At 36.1% G+C, this 22,683-nt stretch overlaps 1 protein-coding gene and 1 pseudogene across 14 annotated transcripts in view; both read right to left on the bottom strand.

Moving 5' to 3' along the window:
- The window catches only part of MYO9A (myosin IXA), a 384,919-nt gene that overhangs the window by 231,687 nt on the left and 130,549 nt on the right, over nucleotides 1–22,683 (bottom strand). For 13 of the 14 annotated variants that reach the window (XM_045587331.1, XM_045587314.1, XM_045587304.1 and 10 more), the window contains 3 exons: nucleotides 20,617–20,706; nucleotides 15,652–15,768; nucleotides 11,826–11,960 (listed from right to left, as the gene is read on the bottom strand). In XM_045587331.1, coding sequence (XP_045443287.1) covers nucleotides 11,826–11,960; nucleotides 15,652–15,768; nucleotides 20,617–20,706 — 342 coding nt within the window. The remainder of the gene's footprint in view (nucleotides 1–11,825; nucleotides 11,961–15,651; nucleotides 15,769–20,616; nucleotides 20,707–22,683) is intronic. The other variant, XM_045587323.1, reaches the window with a different exon arrangement.
- Nucleotides 13,552–13,685, bottom strand: LOC118710348 (annotated as a pseudogene).

Raw genomic sequence — 22,683 nt, 5'->3', positions numbered from 1 at the left:
TCAAATCAGGGAAGCAGCTAAAATGCAGAGAAGAGGCAGGACACAAAGGAATGAAATGGAGGAAAGTAAAAGAATGGACATTGAGTTCAAAACCACAGTTATAAGGTTTTTCAAGAATTTTCTAGAAAAGGCCGATAAAATAAATGAGACCTATGAGGATATGAAAAGGGATCAACTAGAAATAAAGAATACATTGTCTGAAATAAAAAATATTATACAGAGTCCTATAAACAGACTGGAAGATCACAAGAATCAAGTCAAAGATTTGGAACACAAAGAGCCAGAGGACACTCCCCCGCAGAAGCAAGAAGAGAAGAGAATCCAGAAAGTTGAAGATAGTGTAAGAAACCTCTGGGACAACTTCAAGCGAACCAACATCAGAATTATGGGGGTCCCAGAAGAAGAAAGAGAGCAAGATACCAAAAACATATTGGAAGAAATAGTGATAGAAAACTTCCCCCACCTGGTGAAAGAAATAGACTTACAAGTCCAGGAAGCACACAGAACCCCAAACAAAAGGAATCCAAAGAGGACCACACCAAGATACATCATAATTAAAATGCCAAGAGCAAAAGACAAAGAGAGAATATTAAAAGCAGCAAGAGCAAAGCAGGTAGTTACCTATACAATAAAGGAGCACCTATACAATTGTCAGTTGATTTCTCAACAGAAACCATGCAGGCCAGACGGGAATGGCAAGAACCTACAGCCAAAATTACTCTACCCAGCAAAGCTATCACTCAGAATCGAAGGACAGATAAAGAGCTTCACAAATAAAAAAGAGCTCAAGGAGTTCACCACCACCAAACCAGAATTATATGAATTACTAAAGGGGGTTCTTTAGGAAGAGGAAGAAAATAAAGATAAAAATTATGAACAACAAATATGTAACTATCAACAAGTGAATCTAAAAACCAAGAGAATTTAAAAAATCTGATGAACAATATTAACTGTTGAATATAACAGAATCAGAGTTATGGGAGGGGAGTGAAGTGATGATTCTCGGGGGAAAGGGAAGGTGGGGGTGCGGGAAGAGACTGAACAAAAACTGTGCACCTATGGATGAGAACAATGGGGGGGTGGGGAAAGGGCAGAGGGTGGGGTGGTAACCTGGTTGAGGAGAGCAATGGGGGGGGGGGGGAGGAACATTTGTAATAATCTGATAATTTTTTTTTAATGTATAATATGCTAATGATATGCTAATGTCACTCAACTGCTCACTATGATGTGCACTAACCATCAAAGACAGACAGTCGACCGATTGACCAGTGGCTATGATGTGCACTTACTATCAGTGGGCAAATGCTACAACTGGTAGGTTAGCTTGCTGCTGGAATCTGGCCAATCAGGACTGAGCAAGATGGGCCGGACATGCCCTGGAGCTCTCCTGCAGTCCTTCCCTGGCTAGCCCATATCTCTCCTCGGCCCTGATTGTGCACAGGTAGGGTCCCTAGGCCTGATTTGCAACCTCTTGCAATCCGAGACCTTTTGGGGGATTTCAGAAAGCCGCTTTCAGCCAGATCCCTCAGGCCTCTAGTGTTTAGGATAAAAACTCTGAGGAAACATTCTTCCTTGTTCTCAATCTTAGAGGGAAAGGATTCAGTTTGTTTCAATTAACTATATTACCTGAAAGTTTTTTGAGAATGCCCTTTAACAGAAAGTTCCCTTCTATACCTAGTTAACTAAGGTGTGTTTTTTTTACATATATAATTTTATCAAATGCTTTTTATATTTCTATTGAGATCATCATGAGGTTTTTTCCTTCATTTTTTTAATAGATGAATTACATTGATTGGTGATTACATGTTAACTCACACTGGAAAAGAATTTCACTTGGTTCTGATGCTTTTTTATATATCTTGCTGAATTTAATTTACTAATTTTGTCTAAACTTTTGGAATCTATGTTTACCAGTGATACTGACCTTAAATTTATTTTTTAAATCCTCACCTGAGGATATGTTTGTTGATTTTAGAGACAGAGAGAAATATTAATGTAAGAAATATTGATAGGCTGCCTCTCACATGCAGCTCTGCCAGGGACTTGAATACGCAACCTAGGTATGTGCCCTGACTAGGAATTGAACCCACAACATTTTGGTGTATGGGACAATGTTCCAATAAACTTTAGCCACACAGGCCAAGCAATTTTCACTTCTAATATCCTTGAAAGATTTAGGTATCAATGTTGTCCTGGCTCCCTAAAATACATTTAATTGTCCCTTTTTTTCTATTTCACATAACTATTTATGTCAAACCAATCTTCTTTTGTGTTGGTAGCATTTACCAGTGAAACCATCTTGGCTTACAGTGTTCTTTATGAAAAAATTTTTAATTACATATTCAATTTCTTTAATAGTTATAGGTACAAATTTTGTATTGCTTATATGTCAGTTCTGAAAATTGTTTTTTTCCCCCCTGTCATCTGATAAGTCTACATAAAAACATAAAGTTGTTTTAACTATCAAGGGTCTCAACTTGTGGAGGTTACCAGGGAGCACCTCCCTGCTCTTGAATCTGTTAAGTATCTCACACTTCAAGCTGGACTCTTTCTGAATCAGCAGCCCTTTATCATAATAGACAAGTTTCTTACAGATCTAAGCACAGTAAAATTGTACTTATTTGAAGGTATTCCGATGCCTTCAAATATACTTTGTTCAGTTTTTTCAGGTGTTCCTCAAGGCAAGTTTAGTGAAAATTACCTAGTTTGACATCCCCAGAAGAGGGATAGATAGAAGAAAAACTCACCAGATTATGAAATCCTCAAATAAGATCCCTGGCACTCTAAATTTTCTATTTTCAATGCTTAGCACAGTACCTGACACAATTATTTTTCAATTTATTGGTGAATCAATTACCTAAAGGACAATTCTGAGGAAGTAAAGAGAATAGGAAGAGAGCACTATTACAAATGACACATAATGATTTGAAATATATTTCGAACCACAGAAACATCTTTTGTTCTGTCTCTTATTCCATATTTTCTCTACTAAAACTCTGATTCAGGACTCAATCACTCACCTACACTACTTCAACTGGCTCATACACGTGGCTTATATATACGTCCTTTCTTCTAGTTCATCTCTCTTCAGTCCATCTCCCATAGTTCCAATTCAAATCCTCCACTAAATATATTTCAAATGTCTCCTCATTCTCTAAAATTCTAAATTTCTCTTCACAATATATAAGGCTCACAACTATCTGAACTTAGGCTATTTCATCAAACTTACCTTTCTTTCTGCCTGCATTCTTTATTTTATACCCTATATTTTAGCTACATTGATTCAGTTCATCAAAAGCCTATGTCATTTTATTTTAAAGTTTTAAGGGATTGTTACCTTAGTTTAAAATATCTTTTTTCCATTGACAATCTGGCAAACTCAACCTTCCATTCAAAACTATGTTCCAGAATCATCCCTGGGAAATCTTTGCAGACTCTCAGGAAGTTCTAATCAACTTCATTCTTTATATCACTACTTTACCTTATATCTAACTATAGCATTTACTATCCTACATGACAATTACTACATCCTCTGTGCCTATGTACTAGTTTTAAACAAAATGTAAAGGTGAACATCCATAATCAAGATTTTCAAGATGTTTTCTCCCAAATAATATTTTATACTTTTCTATTTCTAGCTCCATTTTAAAAAATTGTATCTACTTAACTGATTTGTATTCAATTGAATTTAACAAATAATCACTGGGTACCCATCTCATACCAGGTACTACTGATAAATATAATCCCAGCAAATCCATTTTAAGAGAAAAACTTGAGAGAAAGAATAAAATAGATGAGATGGCAAATAGGTATAAGGTTTCTAAACTTTCCAGAAGTAACACTGAAACAAAATTACATTACATCATAAATTACAGAAGAGAATACTGAGACTTTTAAGAATATAGAGATATGCCTTAGAATCTAAGTCTTCTGATCTATAGTTCCAACATATTACCCAAAACTTATGATACTCAGAGTAGCAAATCAATGAGAATCACCAACTCCCAAGTAGTTATGAACACATTTTCCATGAACTCTAAGGTTTTCTTTTTATAGATGTTTTTAGGTAAGGCATTTCTTGTGACTACTCCAGGTCTAATCTAGACTTCTCTAAAAAAGGTAAGAATAATTTCAGATTACAATAACAAAATAAATGTCTTCTTCAAAAATAATTTAACCAGTCTTCAAAAATAATTTAACCAGTCTTCTTTTGTTTTCTCTTTTTAAATAGATATGTAATTTTTTTTATTGCTTTCAGAGAAGAAAGGAGAGAGAGAGAAACATCAATGATGAGAGAGAATCATTAATCAGATGCCTCCTGCATGCCCCACACTGGGGATCGAGCTCACAACCTGGGCATGTTCCCTGAATTGATTCCCAGGATTAAATCCATAACCTCCAGGCTCATAGGTTGATGCTCAACCAATGAGCCACGCCAGCCAGCACAAAACTTCTGTTTAGATCCACAGAGCAAGTGGTGCTTTGCTTTTTAAAGTACAGAACACATCAACTAAATGCAATCCTTTGCTCCCCCAACACATATACCCATTTGCAAAAGATAAAAATACTAATTTGGCATAATCTAGTTAAAAGAACACTGGACTGTTAAGAGACCAATCCCAGCTCAGCTTCTGATTAAAAGCAAAAATTATGGAACCAGTCTTAAGGATTGAATAATTGATTTAGGCATCACCTGTAAAACTAGAATAAAAATATTAGGACTTGCCTAAGAAATAGTAGGCACTACATAATGCTAGCTATTATTATAGCAAGCAATACTATCCTTTATTGTTCTTGTTGTTAATCCTCACCTGAGAATATTTTCTCCATTGATTTTTAGAGAGAGTAGAAAGGGGGGAGGGGAGAAGGAGAAAGAGAAAGAGACAGAGATAAAGATAGAAAGGGAGAGAGGGGAAGAGGGGAAGGAAGAAGAGGAGAGGGAGGGAAGGGAGAGCGGGAGGGGGAGGGGGAGGGAGAGGGAGAAAGACCCCTGTCCCACATATGCCTGGACCAGGACCAGGGATCAAATATGCCAACCCATGTACGTGCCCTTGACTGGGAATCAAACCCACCACTTTTCAATGGGCAGGCTGGCACTCTAACCACTGAGAAACATCAGCTAGGGTATAATAATAATACCATCATCTTAAAAAAATATTTATTATTAAGATTATTATAGATGTACCTCTTTTTTCCCCTCAATGCCCCCCTCCATGCAAGGTTTCCGCCAAGCCCCAAGCCTTTGCCACTTTATTGTCTGTGTCTATAGGTAATGCATATATGTATATAAGACATTTCTTCCCGCCCCTCCGCCTACCATCCTTACTTCTGAGCATCATCAGTTTGTTCCATTTCCATGCCTCTGATTTCATCTTTTTCACCAGTTTATTCTGTTCATTACATTTCTTATTCATTTGATTTTTATATTCAACTAGAGGCCCAGTGCAATGAAAATTCATGCAACTGGAATAGGGGTCCCTCAGCCTGGTCTGCCCCCTCTCACAATCCGGGAGCCCTCAGGGATGATCAGGAGAAGGCAATGCCCCTATCATACCTCCGCTGCTGCCACTGTCCACAGTGCCTCTGCCGGCCCTGGTTACATGAGCCTCAGGCACACTAGGTGACTGGGCAACTGTCATCAGAGGCTTGCCTGTGGCTCGGGATGGCCCTAGGTGGCTGGGGGCTGAGGGGACTGGGAGACTCCAGAGGCAGGCACACGGAGCAGCTGGACCTGCCTGGTAGGGGGGCTGAGGGGACTGCCGCCATCTTGCCACTGTGGGCACTGTCATCTTTGAGGGTGTGACAGGCAATTAGCATATCCCCTCCTTATTGGCGTGGGCACTGCCATCTTTGTGAGAGTGTGATGGTCATTTAGTATACTTCCTCTTTATTAGATAGGATTGTTGATAGGTATGTATTTCTTGCCATTTTGTTGTTCATATTTCTGAACCTTCTCTTTTTCTTCTTTTTTCTCTTCTTAAAGAATACCCTTCAAAATTTCATGTAATACAGGTTCGGTGGTGGTGAACTCCCTTAGCTTTTTCTTGTCTGTGAAGCCCTTTATCTGACCTACCATTCTAAATAATAGCTTTGCTGGGTAGAATTTTCTTGGTTGTAGGTCCTTGTTATCCACCACTTTGAATATTTCATGCCACTCCTTTCTGGCCTGCATGTTTTCTGTTGAGAATTCAGCTGACAGTTGCATGGGCATTCCCTTGTATGTAACTAACTGCTTTTGTCTTGCTGCTTTTAAGATTCTATCTTTATCTTTTGCCCTTGGCATTTTAATTATAATGTGGTCCTCTTTGGGTTCCTCTTATTTGAGACTCTCTGTGCTTCCTGGACTTGTAAGTCTATTTCTTTCACTAGGTAGAGGAAGTTTTCAATATCTTGCTCTTCCTTTTCTTCTAGCACCCCCATAATGTGAATGCTGGTAAGCTTGAAGTTGTCCCAGAGGTTCCTTACACTATCTTCATATTTTTGGATTCTTTTTTCTTTTGCTCTTTTGGTTGGGTGTTTCTTGCTTCCTCATATTTCAAATTGTTGGTTTGATTCTCAGAATCCACTACTCTTCAGTTGAATCCCTATATATTATTCTTTATTTTAATCAGTGTATGCTTAATTTCTGAATGATACTTTTCCATTTTTCTGGAGATTTCTAGAAGATTCTTTAGTAACTTTATAACTATGGTTTTGAACTCTATATCCAATAGTTTGCTTTCTTCCATTTCTCTCATTTGTGACATGTTTCTTTGTCTCTGCATTTTGGCTGCCTCCCTGTGTTTGTTTCTATGTATTGGGTAGAGCTGTTATGTCTTCTTGAGTTGGTAAAGTGGCCTTGTATAGTAGGTATTCTAAAGGGCCCAGTGGCTTAGCCTCCCCAGTCACCTGAGCACATTCTTTTTGAAGTTGAGCCTTGATTACTGTTGTTGTCACTTGGAGGAACTGACCTCCAGGCCAATTGGCTATGAAGACTAGCTGCAACTACAGTGGGAGAACTGTTGTGCAGGAGACTTGCTTCAATGGGGCTTTGGTGTTTATTGATTCTGCCCCTTGAGTGTGTCTTATGGATGTGAAGAGTTGTAATCTGGTATGCTTTCACACTGACAATTGGGTAGTACCCTCGCTGTTGGAATTCTAGGGAAATACAAAGTAAGTCATTGCCTGAGACCACCCAGCAGGAGCTACAGAGAGATCCACAGGTTCCTTCTCTTTGTATGAGGTTTGGAAATGCCCAGATAAGGCCCAGCTATGAAGTAAGGCAGGGTGGCACTGGTGCTGGTACTAGGTCCTGGGCCTTTTATTGATAGGTTTGGTGATCCCTGACCCAGCTGCAGTTTGTTTAAGAGATTTTAGCCTGAACAAAAACAGGCCAATCATAGGCACTGCACACAGCTTGGGTAGGGTTGGAAATTGGATGAGGCGGGGTCTTAGTGAATCACCAGAGTGAGCTAACAAAAATGGCTACCAGTCAGCCCTGGGATGGGGGAGGTCCCAGCATAGGAACAATGCTGGGACCTCCCCCTCAATCTGGGTGATAGCTACCCTCAAATTCCTACCTCATGCCAGAAAATCCAGTTCCGCCTTGTATGTGTTTGTGTCCCAACGTCACTGAACTACAGTTCCTGGTGCTGGAACTTAGAGGAAGCGGGACATTTTAAGTTCAATTCGTAGTGCTAGACTTTTAAGAGGTACAGCTCGGTCTCCAGCAGCCTCTGTGTCACAAACCCCAATCCACACTGGTTTTTACAGCCAAAGTTCTTACTGCCCATAGGAATTTCTTTTCCCAGCTCTGGGATCCTGGATTGGGGTATTGGTGTGGGGCTAGAACCACATGCTCCTCTGGGCAGCCTCTACAGATTAAAAAAGTGGCACACATAGGAGTCAGACCTTCCCATTCCAAGTCTCTGCACCTCCTACCAGTCTCAGTGTGCTTTCTTCTTTACTTCTCTAGTTGTAGTACTTCCATTCAGCCAGCAGCGGTTCTGAATGATGGTTATTCTGTATTTTAATTGTAATTTTGATGTCGTTGTGGGAGGTGGCAAGTACAGGAGTTTACTACACTGACATCTTATTGTCAGTCAATACTATCTTTTAATAGCTCTATTGAAGAGTCTAACTAAAAAGTAATGTGTTTAAGAACTTCAAGCATTCAAAATGACCAAACCAATGTTGCTTGTGCAACTGTTAATCAGTCCTTATAACCCTTTAAGCAAAATATAGGTAGGACAGAAAGCAACAAACCCTATGATAAAAAAAAAAGTCCCTCTTTTATAGACCAGTTGTGGTATTTCTGTTCATTTCATTATTTTAAATTACTAATTTGAAAGAGGGAAGAGGGAAGGGAGAAACAGAGAGGGAGAGGAAGGGTGGGAGAGAAAAAGAGAGAGAGAGAGAGAGAGAGAGAGAGAGAGAGAGAGAGAGAGAGAGAGAGAGAGAGAGAGAGAGAGAGAGAGAGAGAATATGAACTCAAAACCTTGGTGTATTGGGATGATATGATCTAACCAACTGAACTGCCCAGACAGGGGTGTTTATTTCATTTCTTCACTATTCCCTTAAGTCAAATAAAATTCCTGCTTCTCCTTATGTCCTCATACATAAACTGAAAAAAAGAAAAATGCTACAATCTCAACTTGTTACTGATCTCAAACTTGGCTTGGAGGAAGACCCCACATTTTCTTTGTGCATTTAACCTAAGAATTCTTATGGAAATTGATGGTTCATTTGTCCTACACTAAGTCAATTTGAGCAACTCACAGGATATATATAGTTACCCATTTTTTTCTCTATATATTTTCCTGTTTCCTTATATCCACACTATGAGTTGATTCAAGAATCCATTAATAGCTCCTATATCTGGAACTAAGAGTCCAAAGCAATCAACCATTCTGGAACTAAGAGACCAAAGCAATCAACCAAGCCTACTTAGTATGCGACCAAGCCCATGTAACTAATTAAAAATCAATAACAGAGAAACCAAGATAGTGGCATAGGTAAACATCTAAACTGCTGCCTCCCACAACAATTTCAAAACTACAACTAAGAGACAAAATGGACATCATCCAGAACCACAGGAAGGTGGCTGAGTGCAAATTCTACAACTAGAAGGAAAGAGAAAAGCACACTAAGATTCAGAGGAGCTGCAGGAGGCAGAGGTATTGAAATGCACGCACGCACAGTGCATGGCTGGCTTTCTCATTTTGGAGGGAGACCAAAGCTCCCAACATTGCTGAACTACAGTTCCAGGCGAGACTCTGGGGACCCAGACTCAGAAACTGGACTGTCAGGAAAGAGAAAAGCACACTGAGACTCAGAAGAGCTGCGGAAGGCAGAGGTACCAAGGCTCAGGTGCAGAGAGAGAAGGCAACTGAGCGTGTGGCTGGCTTTCTCAAGCAGGAGGGAGACAAAAGCTCTCGACTGCACTGAACTCCAGTTCCAGGTGAGACTCTGAGGATCCAGACTCATTTGGGGAGAAGCTGGACTGTCTGGCAGTGGGTGGAACTCGAGGGCGGCTTTCTCACAGAGGTGCTTACAGCGATCACCACGGGACAGTGTGACACAGGGGCCTATTAGGGCAGGGGTGACAGAAAACCAATGATTCTCTGCCCTGAGACTCTGCTCCATTCAAGCTGAGCACAGAGGCTTTTGCAAGTCTTCTCCCATAACGGTATCTCCAGCACAGAAGTTCTCCCAGCATAAACACCGTTAATCCTCACAGCCAACTGGCTTAGAGATCAATTCCTCCCAGTGATACCAACAACAATCAAGGCTTAACTACAACAAGATTGTGCACACAGCCCACAAAGGGATACACCAAGAGTGTCCACCTAAGGTAACTGAGGAGGTCGACCCTCTGGGCTCTATAGGACACCTAGTACACAAAGTCACTCTATCAACTCAGAGAAGCAGCCAAAATGCAGAGACAAACATATCACAAATGAAAGAAATGGAAGAAAGCAAATGACTGGATATGGACTTCAAAACCACAATTATAAGTTTTTTCAAAAATTTTCTAGAAAAGGCCAATAAATTTAGCGAGACCCTCAAGGATATGAAAAAGACCAACTAGAAATTAAACATACAGTAACTGAAATAAAAAATATTATACAGAGATCTAACAGCAGACTAGAGGATCTCAAGAATCAAGTCAAAGATTTGAAATACAAAGAAGCAAAAAACATGCAACAGGGAAAGAAAAAAGAAAAAAGAATCCAAAAATGTGAAGATAGTGTAAGAAGCCTCTGGGACAACTTCAAGCATACCAACATAAGAATTATGGGGGTGCCAGGAGAAGAGAGAGAACAAGATACTAAAAACCTATTTAAAGAAATAGTGACCGAAAACTTCTCCCATTGATGAAAGAAATAGACCTATGAGTCCAGAAAGCTCAGAAAACCCCAAATAAAAGAAATCAAAAAAGGACCACACCAAGGCACATCATAATTAAAATGCCAAGAGCAAAAGACAAAGAGAGAATATTAAAAGCAGCAAGAGAAAGAAAGAGAGCAACCATATGATTGTCAGCTGATTTCTCAACAGAAACTATGCAGGCCAGACAGGAGTGGCAAGAAATATTCAAACTGATAAATAGCAAGAACCTACAACCAAGATTACTCTACCCAGTAAAGCTATCATTCATAATTGAAGGGCAGATAAAGAGCTTCACAAATAAGAAAAAGCTAAACCAGTATTATATGAAATGCTAAAAGGTATTCTTTAAGAAGAGGAAGAAGAAGAAAAAGTTAAAAATAAAAATTATGAACAACAAATATATTATCTACCAACAAGTGAATCTAAAAATCAAGTGAATAAAAAATCTGATGAACAGAATAAACTGGTGAATATAATAGAATCAGGGACATGGAAAGGGAGTGGACTGACAATTCTCAGGTGGAAAGGGATCTGGGGGTACCAGAAGAGACTGGATAAAAATCGTATACCTATGGATGAGGACAGTAGTGGGGAGTAAGAACAGAGGATGGGGTGGGAACTGGGTGGAGGGGAGTTATGGGGGGGAAAGAGGAAAAATTGTAATAATCTGAATATTTATTAATTTTTTTAAAAAGAAAAAGAAAAAATCAGTAACAGAAACTCAAAACAAACCCACCCAATTTTTTTTTTAATATATTTTATTGATTTTTTACAGAGAGGAAGAGAGAGGCACAGAGAGTTAGAAACATCAATAAGAGAGAATAATCGATCAGCTGCCTCTTGCACCACCCCTACTGGGGATGTGCCCGCAACCAAGGTATATGCTCTTGACCGGAATCGAACCTGGGACCTTTCAGTCCGCAGGCCGACGCTCTACCGCTGAGCCAAACAGGTCTTGGCGAAACCCACCCAATTTTCATTCAAAGGTGCTTTCAAAGACATATTACTGAATCTATTTGGGTCCTATTAAAAAACAACAAAACCCTGCATAATATATCTTACAACCTATGGTCTGACATGTTATTTACTTACATTAATGTGAAGACTACATTTTCTGTATTGAAATGTAATATTTAAAATGCTTATCATGGCCCAGCCATAGTGGCTTAGCGGTTGAGTATTAAACTATTATAAACCAGGGGGTCATAGTTTGATTCCTAGTCAGGGCACATGCTCTCGAGTGGCAGGCTCCACCACTGTGGGACCTATAGGAGGCAGCCAATCAATGATTCTCTCTCATCTTTTGTATCTCTCTCTTTCTCTCTCTCTTTCGTTAATAAAAATATTTTTTAAATGCTTATCATGACTATGAATCAAAAATTTATATGTGTGTATGTGAAGGTGGGGAATGAAGGAGTTGCAGGGGAACAAGCATATATGCACTTAGTACTTACCTGTTCCAGTTTAAAGATATGCTGATTAAAGTAGTGTTGTAAACGTTCATTAGCAAAATTAATGCAGAACTGTTCAAAGCTATTATTTTCATAATCTTCAAAGCCAAAAATATCAAGAACACCAATGGATAAAGTCTACAAAGCAGGAAAAAAATTATGATTAAAAATTGATGTTCAAATTTATTTCATAAATAGTATTTATAATAAGAAACAAAATCCTCAAAGTTTTTTTTCAGTACTGGAGAGTAGGTTTTGGGGGCCAACGTTCAACCACATTATACCACAAATAAAAAACACTTTAGTTCTCTTTAGTTTCATCTTTTTCTTTTTATCCTAATTATTCTTTTATTATCCAAAATTTTAAACAACATAACCCACTGATTATTCTAAAGAAATGTACAAAGCAGGGACGCTGGCCAGTTTTCTCAACTTCAGGAATTCCTCAATTCCAAGTGACAATGGAATGGAAATAACAGGCTACGGGAATTAAGTTACTTAAGTACTACTAGGCCACCTACTGGCAATGCATTGTTTTTATACCAAGAGGGCCACGCAATTTTTTCTACTTTGACTTCCATAATCCAATAGAATCCTGCTTTAAAAAACAAGCTAACAAATATGTTTAATCAGCCTTGTACAAGCTAGAAATAAAACTGAATATTAGAATATATGGTTTCTTGAAGTTAAAAAATTTTATTAAAAAAAAACAAAAAATTGTAGCCCTAGCTGGTTTGGTTCAGTGGATAGAGCATCAGCCTGCAGACTGAAGGGTTCCAGGCTCAATTCCAGTCAGAGCACATACCTCAGTTGCAAACTCCCAGCCGTGGTTAGGAACATGGTCCCTGGTCAGGGGCATGCGGGAGGCAACCAACTGATGATCTGTCAACCAATCTCATTGATGTTTCTCTCTGTCTCTCCCTCTCCCTTCCACTCTATCTAAAAGTCAATAGGAAAAATATCACTGGTTGAGGATTAAAAAAAGAAAATTGTACAACGATTATAATGTTAAATAGTTCTAAAAGGATTACAACAAAACACAACAATATAATCTTCATAAATTTCTGCACCCTAATATCAACAATTCTCAAGTCATTGAGCTGTTTGGTATAGAATAGTATAGTATTTGTATAGTATAGCACAGCATAGTATAGTATAGTATGGTAGAGTATAGCATAGTATAATATAGTATACAAATGCTTATTTTTCTATTTCTTGATATTTCACTTGTAGAAATTATCTTCTAACTACTTACTATTGATGATAGGGATTTAATTCTAATACCCCCAATACATACTTTCTTTTCACCACTCCACCTCATTCTTGAAATACAGTTGTATGGCAACTTTGGTTAAATGAAAATAATTTTTTTCCACCAAAGACAGAGAGAGATACTAGGCAAAATGATGTAATGAGTGATAGTGAGAGATATTTTTAAAATTTCCATTAAGAGTATTTTGTTTTCCATAAGTACCTAAATCAATAAAATTCCTACTGTCCCCTCCACCTCCCAAAATAAAAGTATTTTGTTTGATTAATTCTGTTGACTAAATTCTAAGCCCTTACGAAAATAATGACCTTCAAAAATAAGTTAATTTGGTAAGTTAGATTATAATTAAAATTAATATTCTGTGGGCTCATATAAAGCATGAAAAGTTCATATAAAAGCAATATTATACTTATAATAATCAAATTAAATAATACAGGTGGCATTTCTTTTTTCTTTTCCCTGTGTCCCCAAGCTTGAGGATAGAACCTGCAGACTGGAAGCCACCAGCACCAAAGACATGACCCGAAGGGGGCTGGCACCCTGTCCATTACAGGGACAGGGACAATACACCTGATCTCCCTGAGAAAGAGGATTAAAGATGACATTTCTAATCAACCTATAAAGGTAAACTATTCATCCCATAAAAGTGTTAGAAAATGAATATGAAATTATTAAAATTAAATTTCTAAAGTCTATCATATTAAAAGTAAATTCCAATTGGAAAAAAAAGATCTGAATATAAAAAACTATATTCTAAATGTTTGAGAATAAATATTTTATAATTTGGGCTGGAAGAGGACTTCCAATGTAAAATAAATAAATAAATAAATAAATAAATAAATAAATAAATAAATAAATAAATAAGGTCCAGGACAATAAAAGAATGACAGAACTACACAAAAATTTAAAATTTCAAAAAGCACAACATAAATCTTTAGAGAGAAAATGTTTGCAATGTACGTCAAACTAAAAGTCTCATATACACAATGAATCCTAAAAAGGAATAACAAAAAGATAAAATAAACAACAAAAATAGAAAAAATAAAGAAAAGAAATAAAACAGAGAAAATATAAGATACTCAGTTTTCATCTATCATTAAAAACATTGGTAACAAAATAGATTAGTCTTCCTTGTCAGATTAGCCTAATGAAAATTCTGAGAATATCCAATGTGACTAAAGGTGTTAGCAGGGAAATGGGCACTTTCATGCACTACTGATGCAAGTGCAGGTTTTTGTTTTTTTTAAAGCAATTTTGCAGCATCTACCAAAATTTTAAACATATATATCCTTGAATCCAGCAATTTATTTTGAGGATTTTGTCCTAGACAAATTATGCAAAGAATATTTTTTACATTATTATTTAACAATAAAAAATTTAATATATTTTAAATGGGAGAATTTATGTTACACATCCAAACTATATATTTACAAAATTGATAAAAATGAGATAGATATTGGTAGAGAGAACAGATTGACAACTCTCAGAGGGTGAGGGGGTTAGGGACCAGGTTAAAAAGGTGAAGGAATTAATAAAAACTATTAACATATAAATATGGCAAATATTTAATATTTGTCACAAAAAATAAATTCATAGATGCAGACAATCCTATGGTGATTACAAAAAAAAAGGAAGCTAGGGGAGGTCAAAGAGGGTAAAGGGGGGATAAATGGTAATGGAAGGGGACTTGATGTGTGGTGGTAAACACAATAAATACACAGAGAATGTATTATAGAATTGCACACCTGAAATCTATATAATTTTATTAACCAATGTCACCATAATACATTCAATTAAAATAAAATAATGAGGTATAGCTATATTTCAAGACATACTAAGTTTTAAAAAACAATACACATAGAAGCAATACAGATAATGTGGACAAAAAGGGGGGTTCTGTGGAAAGTAACCTCACAGGGTGATCTACTCATAAATTCCTAATGAGGCAGTTCATTGTGGGTAGTCATGTCCCAGGCCTACAACCTCTTTGGTGAAAAGCTTTAAGCCAGCCATGTCCACTGTTTCAGTCTATCTACATTAATACACCTTTGAAAAACCAGAAGTAATAACCCTTGAAGTGGGTATTAACTCTCAAGACAGCACATAATTTTAACTATTCTGTTGCCTCCTCCCACCTTTAGGTAATCTTCCTTAGTTTCCTCCTAATTTCAATTGCATAAAAGAAACTGCAAAAATATTCTTCTCCACAGTACTTGAGATCTTGCTGCTCTTCAGCATATGTCGTCAGTTTGGCTCAAATTAGCTCATAGAAATCCACAACAAATTAGGACATTTCTTACAATGACAATTGTATAATTGTATTTTTATGTTTAAAAGCAACTCTATATGCACATTTATAGAAATGTAAGTACATAAGAAAAAAGGCACAGGTTAACAGCTCCTCTAAGCAGAATAATAAAAACAGAAATAAGGAAGAAAACAGCAGGGAATAGAGATAAAAAGATGACTCTTACATAACTCCGACTTTTTAAGTTTAATGTATTAACCAGTTTATTAAAACCATTTTCTAGAAAAAATATATAATTTATAAATGTATACCTTGGTATTTTGCTCCAAATGTTTACTATTCAGAAGTGCATGATTAATCCGAAAAACTATCCAGTCAAATAGGGCACTATATAAAGACTTAGCCATGGAATTCCTCACTGTCACAGCCTGAAAAAAGAGAGAGAGGGTTAGGAATAAAAGTGAAATTAGCAATAATCTAACTAAGATATTATAACAAAGTATGTTTTGTTCTCACTAAATAAAAAAAGCTTACTATCATGAATTAAAAATTAAGTTTTCTCTCAATATAAATACCTTCTAATTATAATAGGCTATAAATTTTCTATATACATTCATTGATTTAGTCCAACTCAAAGAATCTAGGCTAAAACTGGAAAAATCAGAAAAAATGTAGGTTATTCAGTTCAAGATAGTTTTACTGAAAATTAAGGTATACCGTATTTTTCGGACCATAAGACGCTCCGGACCATAAGACGCACCAGTTTTTAGAGAAGGGAAATGAAGAAAAAAAGATTCTGAAACAAATAGTGTCCTAAAATATTTTATGTGCATTAAAACCCAACATCACAGTCATAAACACATGTAATCAACCCTGTAAAGTAAACAGCAGCATTTAGAACCATTTTAGAGCCGGGCAAGCACCCAGAGACCACACAGAGCAGGGCAAGTAAAAAAACTTTTTTTTTAAAGTATATGTGTAGGCTATATTTGGACCATAAGACGCAGGGACTTTTTCCCCCCACTTCTGGGGGGAAAAAAGTGCGTCTTATGGTCCGAAAAATACGGGTATATATTTCACCTGGTAAAGACGGTATAATAGGAAGTTTACAAACAAATTAACCTTGCCATCTAAAGTGGAAAGCAATAAATCTGTTAGCAAAAAGGCCATCAATTATGTTAGAGTCCCAGTCAGATTCTTAAAACATAACCATAATACCACTACAACTATATTCCTGGTTATCTTCAGCTTGTAATCAATAGTAAGTTCTAGAATTTCTCCATCCCTACACAGAGTAACAATTCTTTCATTACAGAGTTATGCAATTTATTTTACCTCATTTCAAACTTGCCCCAGTTTATGGAAACTGTAGACTAACTGCTCAATTTTTTTGTAAATCTGAAATTGTTCTAAAACACAAATTCTACTAGTTAAAGAAAATTCAACATTTTAAAAGTACTACAACCGCCCAGCCAGTGTGGCTCAGTGGTTAAGCATCAACCCATGAACCAAGAGATGACAGATTCTAGTTAAGGTCAGGGCATATGCCTGGGTTTCGGGCTCCATCCCCATTATGGGGTGTATAGGAGAAAGCCAATTGATGATGCTTCTCTCTCATCAATGCTTCTATTTCTCTATCCCTCTCCCCTCCTCTCCCCTCCCCTCCCCTCCCCTCCTCTCCCCTCCCCTCCCCTTCTCTCTCTCTCTCTCTCTCTCTCTCTCTCTCTCTCTCTCTCTCTCTCTCTCTCTCTCTCTCTCTCTCTCTCTCTCTCAAAAAGTAAAATAAAATAAAAACATTTTTTAAATTAAAAAAAAGTACTACAACAAAGTGGGGGGACATATGTCTTAGATAATCTTAAGTCTTAGCACTTAAAATACAATCATTTATATATTTATCACCTAGTGACATATTTTGAAACTTGTATATTCAGGTACACATTTATATTCAGTTCTGAAGTTTAGAGGAAGTAAAGAGTAATGATTAACAGCTGGACCATCTTCCAATACCAAATTCTCTACTTATTCTCTACTTATTCCAGTGGTTCTCAACCTTTCTAATGCTACAACCCTTTAATACAGTTCCTCATGTTGTGGTGATCCCCAACCATAAAATTATTTCATTGCTACTTCATAACTGTAATTTTTCTACTGTTAACGAATTGTACTGTAAAGATCTTTGTTTTCCGAGGATCTTAGGCTCTATAGCAGCGGTTCTCAACCTGTGAGTCGTGACTCTTAGACTACTGCTTATACATTTGCTGTATAGAGATCATACAGATGATGGCTGAATTTCTAAATTTGTTAAAAAGAAAAAAAACTTCAAGTTTCTAGACCAAAAAAAAATTTACTGCTACATAAAAACCACTACCAAAGAGAAGAGAGGTATCAAATTCTATATCTTTAACACTATCAACTTGAAAATAATTGGAAGATGTTTACAAGTTCTGAGAGAAAAAAGGAATTTTGCCCTAGTATTCTATACTTATGCAAGTTATCAACAACGTATCTTTAAAATACCAATAAAATCAATACTCTGGTTTCTCTTCAGATTGCATAAATCTTTCGCCTTTTAAAATACCAATAAAACCATAGTCTAGAAATAATTGCCATTTTATTTTTCCCAGAGGGAGAAAAGGAAATGAAGATAATTTAATCATATTCAGCAAAAGTAAAACATTATAAATCTAAAAAAACAAGCCAGATACAAAAAAGAAGAAGACAATATATTGGTTATTTCAACCCGTTAAATATAATGGGTTAATTTTTTAGTTAAAAGACAGACTTTCATATTAAATTAAAAACTAAGCCCCAACTATATTTATGGTTTAGAGTTAGAAACTATTTTCATAAAATATGATTAAATAGAATCCAGATTTATCAAAGTATGCCAATACTTATTTACTCCACAACTCCCAATATTATACTTTCAGCCCTTATTCTCTGAAATGCAGTCTTGCCTAACACAGTTTAATTTCAATAAGCCCAATATCAATTAATATTTTCCCACACAAACAAGATCTCATTTAGTGTTTCCTATCTTACTATTCTTATAGTTGTACGAACCAGAATATTAGGATTCATCCTTGACCTTACTTCTTCCTCTTTGCCTCCCATTTAGCAAATCTCTGACAGATCCTGTTGGTTTTACCATCTAAATTTCTTTCGTTTTAACTATAATGATTTCTCCCTACCATTATCTTACCATTCTAGACAAAGCAGCAAACACCATTCTCCTCAGTACTAATACAGCCTCCAAATTAATCTTTCCATATTCACTCTTGCCCACTATTTTCTAATCCTAAAATGATCCCCAAGATTCCCTGTACAGGTTCTATAACACATGTATATAACCTAAGTGTGAACAGGACTGTAACTATGATGAATTTCATCCCACTAATTGTCATAAGATAAAGAGATTTTAAAGATTTTATTATGGCCCCAAACAGCATACACACACACACACACACACACACACACACACACACAACACTTTTTTTTTTTTTTATTTATAGGAAGATCATCCTGGATAGAGCTGACTTAATCAGAGAAAACTCTTAAAAGAAACTGATTTCTTTCATCAGAGATTTTCCTGCTGGCCTTGAAGAAGCAAACTGCTATGTTGTGAACAGGATTCTAGCTGCTGAGAATGGCCCTTGACAGCCAACAAGAAATTCAGGATCTCAGTCCTACAAATACAACAAACTGAACCCTGTTAACAACCTGTGAACTTGAAAGAGGATGTTGATTCTCAGATGAGAACACAGCCCTGACAAACATCTTGACTTCAACCTGATGAAACCCTGAGCAGAGTACCCAGCTAACCTGTGCCCAGACATGATCCATGGAAACTGTTAGATAATAAAATTGTATTAAGTGGCTAAGTCTGTTACACAGCTATACGAAACTAATATACTCGTTTCCAAATAACTCTTCACACTGCTGCCAGAGTGAAGAGTTATTTGGAAATTTCCACTGATCTTCAGATGAAATACTAAAAGCCTTAAGGACTGCTCCTCATTTTAACACATAGCACATTTAATACCTAGCACATTCCTAAGCACATATTTCTAAGCAAATAAACTAAACAAATATAAATAAAAAATAAAGCAAAGGCTATAAATATAATCTCAGAAAGCTAAATTTAAAGTTAAAATGTTTTATAACTAAAAACGTTGTTAAAGGAAATACAAAAGCAATGAAACCTTATGCAAAAACAGTTTGGTTTTTTCTGCTATTTAGAAAGGAGCTCTCAAAGTTGGACACTATAAAATATGACATAAGATACATGACATACATAATGAAAACATGTAGACTTATAGGTACCTACAAGTTAGGAGGGACCTAAAAAGTGGGATAAATGGATCAACATCAGCCCATAAAGCATTCTCTACAGTTCAATCATTATTTCCCCACCCTTGTGTTTTCTAATCTCATATTGCTGTCCTATTTTTATAATTCTCAATTTCATTTCTTATCACTTTCATAAAATTACACTAAAATAATAAAGTTTCTTACTTCTATACACCTGGATAGTACAATAATAATAAATCTCATCTGGAAGCCTCATTATACAGTTAAAGTCATACACTGGGTAAAATAATCTAAATAAAGAATACAGAGAAAAAGATAAGACTGTGTCATAGGGCATTCCATCTTTCAAAGGTCAGAAAGAAAGAAAGAAAAAAAAGCAAACAAACAAAAAATAAAAACTGAAAAAATAAACCAGGAGAGTCTGAAATACCAAAAGATAAGACACTGCCTCAGTGGTTGAGCATCAATCTATGAACCAGGAGGTTATGGTTTGATTCCCAATCAAGGTACATGCCCAGGTTGCAGCTGTGGGCTCGAACCAAAGTGTGGGGTGTGCAGGAAGCATCCAATCAATGATTCTCTCTCTCCCTCTCCCTTCCTCTCTGAAATAAATAAAAATATTTATTTATTTTGTTTAAAAAAATAATAATCAATTAGGTCAAATATTGCTCATTTATAATTCTATTTATCATCTCTTCACCCCATATTAATAACATGAAACTTAAGAAGAATGGTGGACAAATTAATAGCTTTTAAGAAAAATGTAAGACTAAAAAAAAAAATCCTTAAAATCACATTCAACTTTAAGTTTCCAAGTTGATGGAAAGTTCACAAATTTCAAGGGCCCAGAAATACTTTAATCAACACCTTTTCTTGTTATTTTCATTTTGTGTTAAGAGAAATAACACTACCCAAACTTCTAAAAATTATCAGAGTACTTTGATCCAAAGAAAATCCACTCATACCTCTGTTAGTCTGTATGGTAAAATAAGCTTTTCTCCCACTGTCACAGTCTTCCTTGTAACTAATGCTTCAAATAGCACCTCTTCTTTAACCTGTACAGCAGAAAAGTTCAATGTATAAGATTCATAACAATGGTTTGAATTATTTATTGAAAAGCCACATAGAGGAAAAAATTGAGATTAGCAAATAGTAAACAACAGAGTAAAAGAAAGACAATAACACTGGGAATTTTAAATATTGGCCAAAGTGAAATGTAAGTGTCCTGCGTGGTGGGTTTTGCTCATTGGTTGAGTGTTGACCCATGCACCAGGAAGTCAAAGGTTCAATTCCTAGTCAGGCTCAACCCCCAGTAGGGGGCATGCAGGAGGCAGCAATGTTTTTCTCTCCTCTATGTTTCTATTTCTCCCTCCCTCTCCCTTCCTATCTCTAAAATCAATTTTATTTTAAATATTTTTAAACATGTGTCCCACAGTGTCCACTCCCAGACCCCCCGACGCTCCCCAAAAAAAGAAATCAAAAGGGTATTTTAAAATTAAAGTTTTCATTCTGATCAAAATAGAGAACCATGTTTTATTGTTTTGAATATGGAAAATATAAAATAGTATTAACATTTTAAGATGATCAACCATAATCTCCTAACCAGGAGAAAAGAACTGAATAGTAACAATACTTCTTGAGTTCCAGAAAAACTGTGATGTGTACTAATTTATGTTTCAGTTGTTTCTTTTTATTTACAGATGTTAAACTTTAAGATAGAGTTGATGCTTCCTTAAATCTCACTCTCTAAAGGCCAATACTATCATAAATTTGATATGTGTCATTTCAGTTTATACATACAGTACATATTAGATGTTTTCATAAACATTATCTTATACTGTCAAGTGAATTTAACTTTTATCTGTAAATCATATTCCCATGTTTCTGAGATCTACCAATCTTGATAAGTTAGATCAAGCTTATTCATTTTAAAAGCTATATAGCACAAAACTATATCAATTACCACAATGTGTGATCCATTCTACTTTTAGGCACTAACACCACTTACATTTTTGCACTATTGGAAAATAAACTGCAATAAATATAACTGCATATGCTTTCATGAGTTTCTCTGAAATAGATACCTAAAAGCAAAATTACCAGGTTGTAGTCTACACATTTTCAGCATTATAGGATATTGCCAAACTCCTGTACACAGTTTTTACCAACCTATTCTCTCAGCAGCAGTACTGAGAGTTTCCTATTTCTTCAAACCTTGACTATTCCTGATATTATCAGACTTTTTACTTTTACCACACTGGTGAGCATGAAATGGTAAAACAAGGTATTTTATAAAGCATCCATATATAATATAAAATTTTCATAAAATTTTATGTAGATAATATAAAATACATAAAGCAAAGCAGATTAGACTACAAGGAGAAATGAGTTATAAAACAAGAGAATACAATATTACCCTGACACCAGCAATTAATGACAGATAAATATTTTTTTTTAAGTTTTGCCCTAGCCAGTTTGGCTCAGTGGATAGAGCATAGACCTGCAAACCAAAGGGTCCCGGTTTCAATTCCAGTCAAGGGCACATACCTTGGTTGTAGTTCCTCCCCAGCCTGGGCCCTGGTGGGGGCATGTACAGGAAGCAACCAATAGCTGTGTTTCTCTCACATTAATGTTACTCTCTGTCTTTCCCTCTCTGCTCTACTCTCCCTAAAAATTAATAGGAAAATATCCTCAAATAAGGATTAACAAAAAAATATATATATATACCTTCTTTTGAAAAATATACCTTCTTTTGCCCAATCCTCAAATTTCAAAAAACAAAAACAATTTTAGGCACATTACTTTCACAAAATACAGTAAAACTAAAAATGAACAAAGATTAAATATAAAACCATATACTTTCAGATATATTTAAAATATTTTTATAAACCAAAATAAATAGCAGGTTACACAAGCACAATAAAACTAAAAAAAACACATGTGATTTCTAAAAACCAACATTATGCCCTAGCTCAATGGTCGGCAAACTCATTAGTCAACAGAGCCAAATATCAACAGTACAATGATTGAAA

This window comes from Pipistrellus kuhlii, unplaced genomic scaffold, assembly GCF_014108245.1.
Source record: "Pipistrellus kuhlii isolate mPipKuh1 unplaced genomic scaffold, mPipKuh1.p scaffold_m20_p_1, whole genome shotgun sequence".
Lineage (NCBI taxonomy): Eukaryota > Metazoa > Chordata > Mammalia > Chiroptera > Vespertilionidae > Pipistrellus > Pipistrellus kuhlii.
The sequence above is the reverse complement of the archived record's forward strand: the minus strand, read 5'-3'. Positions and strand labels throughout refer to the sequence as shown.